Genomic DNA, 9,010 nt, shown 5'->3' with positions numbered 1-9,010 from the left:
AGAAAGTTGCCTCCTGCTGTGTAGCCCCTCCAAAGTTTGTAGGGCTGACTAGATGACATAAACTGAAGTACCTTCCAGCTCGATAATCCCATGAATTCGGATCAGCAAGTACAAGTAGCTGTTGCTGATCGGTGGCATGTATTTTGCATGAGGCACAGCCCTGCTTGCAAGCTGTAGGACTTTCAATGGACGTCTTTGCAATTTAATTTAATGTTTTAGGAGGAGGAAGAAACAGCCCTCATTTGTAAGCTTGGCATATTACCCTGGATCACGATTTGCAGGTTGCCAGTGACGTCGCCCCAGCATAAGTGCCTCACGTCCCTCAGGGGGATTTTTAAAACCACATAAAAAGCTCTCCTCATCCCCAGCCTTTGCTGACACTTCTGTCCAGACTCGTTTGCGTCTGGAAGTCAGGTAAGTTAGGAACTGTTTCCCCCCTCTCTGTGCACTCTCTGCTACTGAATTTCTGGATATTGCTTCGAGACAAACTTTAAATGGGACCAGGACGCCTGAAGGTCTAATAGTCTGCATCCTTGTGAGACTCTCATCCTGGTATATTTGTCCAAACTGGAGCATTTGATGGGATTTTGCTATTTGTGTGAAATGTCACATGTTGTGAATTGGGTTGTACCCTTGGCTCTGGGAGAAAAGATCTGAACGATTCCAAAGAAGCGTGTGAGGTGGTGTGCGCATTGTGGGAACTAGCAGAGTTTTCAAGGTGGAATGCAAAAGAGGGGCTTTGCCTGCTTTTCCTCCCAGCAGAGGATGCTGAGAATGAAATCGGAAGCAATTTTGGATGTCTCTTAGGCAATGTATAAGTGAGCCCAAACCCTTGGTATAAGCCTCTCAAAATCTCGCAAGGGTGTGTGCCTGCCTCTTGCACAATTTTATGTTGTTTGTCAACTGCGCCTAAGGTGGCATCCAAAATACTATTCAACATCCTTCCTTGGAAGAAAACATCTGAGGGATTTCTAAGAAGCCTAAAAGAGATTTGACGAGACTAGTAGTGATGTTTTCTTTCTATGGATTTTGTCCTGGATGTAAACCTTCGAGGATGGGTCTCAAATACCCTTCTCTGACCTCATTTTCTAGTATGTGGGGGAGGGACAGAAGGGTAGTCATTGGATTGTATCCAACTAAGCCCTACTCAGGGTAGACCTATTGAAATCAATTTACTTCAGTTAGTCATGGTCATTGAATTCTTCACCAGCTGAAGATTCTGAACCAACTTCAGAGGCAGCCCCAATGTATAACACATTGCCGTAATCTAACCTAGAGATTACTAGAGTATAGATGACAGATTATGCTATTATTAGCTGGTGGGATGATTTTATTCCTCTTGATTTTTATTGATTATTATTATTATTATTATTATTATTATTATTATTATTATTATTTACTATTATTATTATTACTAGTTCATCATTTTATTATCGTATTGTTGTTGCAATGTGCCTTTTTGGGTAATTTAAACATTTATCTGTATCATGCCCTGATATCCCCCTACTTTTTTTTTTTTTAGAAAGATCCATTTATAGCTTGTAAACAAACAAAGAAAGATAATTTGGAACATGATTCCTATCAGAATCAGAAGGGTCAAGTGCTTTAGTGGAAGAAAAGATAAATTTGCAACACAGCATGAAAGCCCCACTGCTGTTACAGACTTGGGTTGGACACCGAAGCAGTGAGAGATTTGTCCACAAGGTACCAATGTGTTAAGCTAGAGGTCAGCAAACGTTTTCAGCAGGGGGCCGGTCCATTGTCCCTCAGACCTTGTGGGGGGCCGGACTATATTTTTTTTTGGGGGGGGGAGATGAATGAATTCCTATGCCCCACAAATAACCCAGAGATGCATTTTAACGAAAAGGACACATTCTACTCATGTAAAAACACGCTGATTCTTCGATTTCAATTTAAATAAAGATACTGACTTGAAAATCGTTTGGGATGCCAGCAAAGCTGTTCTTAGAGGAGTTTTTTTATACAGCAAAACTCAATTAAAAGAAAAGAGAAAGAAAAGAAGAAGTGGTAGAAGAGATTAGGAAGAATGAAATAGAATTATATACGAAGCCAGATAATGCGGAAATAAAAAGAAATATTAAAATGCTACAATCACAATATTCTATGAAGAAATGGAGTGGAAATTAAGATGAATGAGACAGAGAAATTTTGAGTTCGCTAACTAGCCGGGCAAATTACTGGCTTGGCAGCTAAAGAAAAGAGAGTGATTTTGATTTAGAAGGCGATTGGGCCGGATTCGGGCCCCGGGACTTAGTTTGCCTACTATACACAAAGGAAGCTATGTTAGCTGGCGCCAGTAGCGCCATTCACTCACTGCTGGCTTAGAGGTCCTCTCCCCAATTCTCATTCATCTCTAAGATAAGGGAGGAGTTGACAAGCAGTCGGTGTAAGAAACCTCCCCTGTCCCAATTAGCTATGCGTCCCAAGCCCACAGGCAAAGAGAGCATCGAAGGAAGCCGATTAGCATAGATCAAAACAAGAAACATCTATGAGATCATTCTTGCAGAAACTAGTCCTGGAGTTATCTGGACTACCTAGATGGCGCTTGTAGGCCATCCAGAACATTTTCACTTTTTGGTTTCATTTCTCTTTCACCAAGCATTTTTACAGAATTAATTTGATTTATTCTCCGTTTTAGGAAGTTATCATTTCATGTGTTAATGACTTTATTGCACACGTCCATAACATATATATTTTATGAAATAACAATATATTTCACCTGGTGCCTTCATTATACACCTTTAGGCGCCAGGCGAAAATGTTTCTTTTTAACCAGGCCTCTGGCTGAACTGATTTGCATCCTATGCCCTTTTAAAATGTGGTGTGTGTGTTTTTTTTGGGGGGGTTATTGGGTTGTTTTTGTATTTATTAGGTATTTTGTGGTTTTATATCTTGATTTTATTCTGTGAACCGTCCTGAGACCCCTGGGTATAGGGCGGTATATTAATAATAATAATAATAATAATAATAATAATAATTGTGATTTGTGTGATGTGTGTAGATATACTCTAATAAATAAATGAAGCAGTCAATAAATGTGAGATTTAGTTATGAAAGGGGGAAAGCAGAGAAGAACTTGGATAATATTAAAAAAACGATGTGAAATTATGAAATTCTGCTACCCACTCACCCCTTTATAATTTCAGGTTGCTACATAACTTCTTCCCAGTAACTCCCAGTGACTTTGTCTCTGCTCCTGATTTGGTGCACATGGAGGATGCTGCTCCTGGTCTTCCACTGAACTTTTCTCATCGGTAAGCAGGTGTGGCTTTGGGAGACAAATGGATGAATCATAGAATCATAGAATCATAGAATCCTAGAGTTGGAAGAGACCCCAAGGGCCATCGAGTCCAACCCCCTGCCAAGCAGGAAACACCATCAGAGCACTCCTGACATATGGATGTCAAGCCTCTGCTTAAAGACCTCCAAAGAAGGAGACTCCACCACACTCCTTGGCAGCAAATGCCACTGTCAAACAGCTCTTACTGTCAGGAAGTTCTTCCAAATGTTTAGGTGGAATCTTCTTTCTTGTAGTTTGGATCCATTGCTCCGTGTCCGCTTCTCTGGAGCAGCAGAAAACAACCTTTCTCCCTCCTCTATGTGACATCCTTTTATATATTTGAACATGGCTATCATATCACCCCTGAACCTCCTCTTCTCCAGGCTAAACATGCCCAGCTCCCTTAGCCGTTCCTCATAAGGCATCGTTTCCAGGCCTTTGACCATTTTGGTTGCCCTCCTCTGGACACCTTCCAGTTTGTCAGTGTCCTTCATGAATTGTGGTGCCCAGAACTGGACACAGTACTCCAGGTGAGGTCTGACCAGATGAGCTGGAGAGAAAGCCAAGCTCTCCAAATCCTGCTCAGCTTTCTCTTCTCTTCTTTTTTACCGTTCAATATTCATGATGATTTTAATTTTTTACACCACGTACAGTATCTATCATTTCACTCAGCATTCGGGAGAGAAAATCCTTTTTCTCAACTTAAGGGGGGGGATGATGGAATGCAATTAAGCTACAGTGGTACCTCGGGTTAAGTACTTAATTCGTTCTGGAGGTCCGTTCTTAACCTGAAACTGTTCTTAACCTGAAGCACCACTTTAGCTAATGGGGCCTCCCGCTGCCGCCGCAGCCCGATTTCTGTTCTCATCCTGAAGCAAAGTTCTTAACCTGAAGCACTATTTCTGGGTTAGCAGAGTCTGTAACCTGAAGCATCTGTAACCTGAAGTGTATGTAACCTGAGGTACCACTGTATTTTTATTTTTTAAATGAATTTTTATTTGCTTTTCCAAAACATAAACACACAACAAAACCAATTCCGAATCTAATTATCGAGATTACTCTGAATCTCCTGACTTCCTCTCATCCCTTCCATGGGTCCTATTGATTCTATTTTCAGCTGCATATCAATACAGTGGTACCTAGGGTTACGAACGTCATTCGTTCCGGAGGTCCGTTCTTAACCCGAAACCGTTCTTAACCTGAGGTACCACTTTAGCTAATGGGGCCTCCTGCTGCCACGCCACCGGCACACAATTTCCATTCTCATCCTGGGGCAAAATTCTCAACCAGAGGTACTACTTCCAGGGGTGCAGAGTTTGTAACCCAAAGTGTTTGTAACCCGAAGCATTTGTAACCTGAGGTACCACTGTACTTCTCCAGTTTTTCACCTTCCTAGATTATCAATACATTCTGTTACATTACAAGTGTCTTTAAAATCCTGCTGTTTTGACCTGTTTACAATAATTTTGTATATACATTACAAACATTTCCCATCCTTTTTAAAATTTCTTGTCTTCTTGGTTCCTGAGCTTCCTGGTTAGTTTTGCCGTTTCGGCGTAGTCCATCAACTTGATTTGCCATTCTTCTCTGGTCGGGACTGTCTCTTCCTTCCATCTCTGGGCTAGTAACATCCGAGTGGCCGTAAAATCCTCCTCAGCTTTCTGACCAAGTTAATTTGCTCCTCGTTATTTTCTTCTTAAAATACTTAGGTCAGGTATTCAGGAGGTATCCTCTGACTCATCATTTGCATGTTTTACCTCTTCTTCTACTAGAGTGGTACCAGTGGTAGGGAATCACAAGTGGGCAGGGCCGTCTTAAGCATATCTGGTGCTGTGGTTCAAAGATCCCTCTGGCACCCCCCCTTTCCCAGAATTGTTGACCTTTCCCCAAGCCTCTGCGTGGATCGCTCTCCTCCTGTGGAGGCTTGAGAAGGAAGCTGCACACCTGCCAGCCATATGGTTGACGGGGCACAGCTGGCAGACATGCAGGGAAAGGGGAGGCTGCCAGCAAAGCCACGCAGCTCCCCTACTCACTGGGGCGCCCCTGAGAGGCCAGCCCCCTGGCGCAACACACCAGTAAGCCCAATAGGAAAGACAGCTCTGAAAGTGGGAGAGACTTGCTGTTGCACTCTCTTCTGGTGGGTTTTCCATTGGGACATCTGGTTGATCACTGTGAAGATAGGATGTTGATCTAGGTGGGCCTTTGTCCTGATTCAGCTCCAGGACTCTTCTCATGTTCTTAGAGGAGATGACCTTCTCAATTCCTTCTTGCAGGTATCGCCGGGCCAGCCAAAAGGTGCCCTATTATGGATACACATCTGGTCGGCCGTTGCCACCCTTTGTCTCGAAAAGGCTACCCAGGTCTGGCTCACAATACTACCCGTTCTATGGGTCAAGATACCCTGCATACAAAACCCTTCCACCACGTGGGAAAGTTCCATGCGCTCAGCTCTACTCTCTGCCTGGTGTGACTGGTTATCAACCACGAGGCGCGGCAGTCTACCCAGACCCACACACAGCCAGGTACTCCAAGCTAAACAAGAACCCGACGTTGCCACACACAGCTATCTATCAGAAACCTTTGCCGACCCAATGTCCATACAGTGGCATGACCAAAGGCCGACATGGCCCCATTAACAAGGGCTCGCTACCATGTGTCACTGGCGCCCCTCTACCCCGTATGGCCAAAGGTCCGGTAATGTATCCCACCAATGTCTCTCAGCCGTGTTTAAACAAGGCCCCGCTACCGCGTATGACCAAAGGCCCTGTGCTGTACTCAAGCAAGGACCTATTGCCACATATTCATGACCCACCACCCCGCGTGGCGAAGGGACCGCTGCCACGGATGACAAAAGGCCCTGTATTCTATGCAACCGAAGACCCACAACCAGGCCTAGGCAACGCCTCACAAGCAAATGTGACCAAGGGCATCCAGCCACACCCGGCAAGGGGCACTCTCCCACGTGCTACCAAGGGGCCTCGTCTCGTTGTGACCAAAGTCCCACGGTTCAGCGCGCTGAGGGCCTCGCGATACTTCCTGAAGAGAGCTTCGCGGCCCAACTTGTCGAGAGGCTCTCAGCCAAGCTTGGTCAAGGGCTCGCGGCCGTCCCTGGCAAAGGGCTCCAGGGTCTCTTTGACTAAAGGCTCCCAGCCCAGTCTGGTCCGTAACACCACAAACCTGGCGGCCTCAAAGAAGCTTCCCAAAAACGTCAAGATCGCAAGCACTGGGAAGAAGTACTGTTCGGCCACCAAGTGGCCTTTCTGAAGATGACAGGGATGTGGGAGAAACTCACTTGACTTTCACGCACCGAGGAGCCGGGCACACATCAGTGGCGGTGGATGGACGGCTTGCTTGCCTTCCCACCCAAAGCATGGGGATCTCAGCCAGTGACTCGACGTGACTCCTTATTCTGCAGAGAGATTTCACTGTTCATAGCAAAAGTTTCATTTTTGACAGTGGCGTATGTGTTTTGATCCATTTTTATTTGATTTTAGGATCCACCCTGTTCTAGTGACTAATTTGTTTTGAGCTGCTTTTGAAGTTGGAGTTGCCTCCAAGGTTATACTTACTCAGAGCAGACCCATAAGGAGTTTCAATAAGCCATTTCTAAGTAGTTTCAATGCTAATAATAATAATAATATATTTGTACCCCGCCCATCAGACTGGGTTCACCCCAGCCACTCTGGGCAGCTTCTGACTTAGATTGTTGCGACCTGCCCTTGGCCCTTATGGTGATCTGCAGATATTTTATTAAATTAATAATGTTAATAGTTTTCCGAGACTGGGCTGGGTCAGTTGACGCAATCAATTTTAATGCTATTCGTGTAATTTATTATCCTCCCATCATCAGTCCTACTCAGAGCAGACATGTTGAAATCCACGGACTGGCTGAAAAGAGAACTAATAGCTTTGGGTTGTATCCAACCGCGCAGAAGAGACCTATTGAAAATAATGGTCCTAAGTTAGTTGCGTTCATTAATATCTGCGGATCTACACTGGGTAGGGCTAATATTGGACACCACCTGTTGAAATTAATGGACCCAAGTTAGTCATGCCCATCACTGGGCCTACTCTGAGTTGGTTTAAGTACCCTGTTTTTCCTATGTATTTTATTGTATTCACCCTTTCCTTTGAACGAAAGGATTCTAGTCCCACTCAGAGTAGACCTTTTGAAATGAATGACATAGGTCCATTCATTTCAATGGGTCTACTCTAAGAAAGAGTTAGTTGACTGCAACCCTACATTCCCCATTTTACCTCTTTCTGTTCTCAGTGTGAGTGTTAAGCTTCTGTTTGGAATTAAAAGATTGTTGTATACTTGCTTGTATCACCAGGCTTCTACCATCCTTAAAAAAATAGTGTTGTACAATCATTCTGTTAATTGTCTCCCTAATTGTGTAGCTCCTTCCCCTTCTGTTTTGTTTATGTAAATTCTCTGTTCCCCTCTCAATAGACTGGGTGTATATGTGTGTGTCATTTTCATACCTTCACCAGCAGAACTGGGTTCTACGCAGTGCTTTTCCCCTAGGAAATAGGGGCCGGTACTCACCATTAAGTTGTTACAATAAGAGCCACACTTTTTAACAACATCAAGAACAACGGTATCATTTTCATGAAGGAAAACTGGAAGTCAACGGAAGAAATCGGAGACCTGTAGCGCAGTGGCGTAGCGTGGGGGGTGCAGGGGGCGCCGGCCGCACCGGGCGCAACATGGGGGGGGCGCTCGCACTCGCAGCTCTCTGCCCCTACTTGGCTCAGTCACTCTCTCTCACTGCAGTGCTGGCTGTGCGAATCCGATCTGAGCCGCCGGGTCGCCGCCCACTGTGGAGGGGGTGGGTGCCAGGCGTGCGGTGCGGAGAGAGAGCGAGGGACTATCTGGGGAAGGGACAGTGCAGCGGCCGCCCAGCGCAGCGCTGAGCGCGGGAGAGAACCACACCAGACCAGACCAGGCAGCAGCAAAAAGAAGCTGGCAGCAGCGGCAGGTTAGGGGGCGCAAATTACTTGCCTTGCCCCAGGTTAGGGGGCGCAAATTACTTGCCTTGCCCCGGGTGCTGACAACCCACGCTACGCCGCTGCTGTAGCGTACACCCCCTCTGCTATTTTCTTCCAAGTTGTTCCAGATCTCTCAGTAGTTCTTCCTCCCAGTTCACCCTCCTGAATGAGTACAGGTGACACTCCACTTAAGTGGGAGTTATGTTCTGGGCCCCTATGTGCATAAGTGAAATCTTGTGAAGTGGTGAGCACTGAAGTGGAGAGCCAGTGTGGTGTAGTGGTTAAGAGCGGTGGACTCGTAATCTGGGGAACCGGGTTCGCGTCTCCGCTCCTCCACATGCAGCTGCTGGGTGACCTTGGGCCAGTCACACTTCTCTGAAGTCTCTCAGCCCCACTCAACTTACAGAGTGTTTGTTGTGGGGGAGGAAGGGAAAGGAGAATGTTAGCCACTTTGAGACTCCTTCGGGTAGTGATAAAGTGGGATGTCAAATCCAGACTCTTCTTCTTCATCATCATCTTCTCTAAACCAGGCATAGGCAAACTCGGCCCTCCAGATGTTTTGGGACTACAACTCCCACCATCCCTAGCTAACAGGACCAGTGGTCAGGAATCATAGGAGTTGTAGTCCCAAAACATCTGGAGGGCCGAGTTTGCCTATGCCTGCTCTAAATACCCTTTAAATGTCCTCTCTACTGCACTCTCTTCAGTCCATACCAA

The 9,010-nt window shown here is 45.6% G+C and overlaps 1 protein-coding gene across 1 annotated transcript; it reads left to right on the top strand.

Moving 5' to 3' along the window:
- Positions 1–307: 307 nt before the first annotated feature.
- On the top strand, positions 308–7,827 carry LOC309520540 (uncharacterized protein). The gene is made up of 3 exons (XM_082202453.1): positions 308–414; positions 3,168–3,275; positions 5,575–7,827. The coding sequence occupies exons 2-3, from the start codon at positions 3,232–3,234 to the stop codon at positions 6,563–6,565; spliced, it is 1,035 nt and encodes a 344-aa protein (XP_082058579.1). The 5' UTR covers positions 308–414; positions 3,168–3,231; the 3' UTR covers positions 6,566–7,827.
- The last annotated feature ends 1,183 nt before the right edge of the window (positions 7,828–9,010 follow it).

This window comes from Podarcis vaucheri (assembly GCF_965113315.1).
Source record: "Podarcis vaucheri genome assembly, chromosome: 16".
In the NCBI taxonomy this organism is placed as follows: Eukaryota; Metazoa; Chordata; class Lepidosauria; order Squamata; family Lacertidae; genus Podarcis; species Podarcis vaucheri.
Note: the sequence above shows the minus strand (reverse complement) of the source record. Positions and strands in the feature narration are given on the sequence as shown.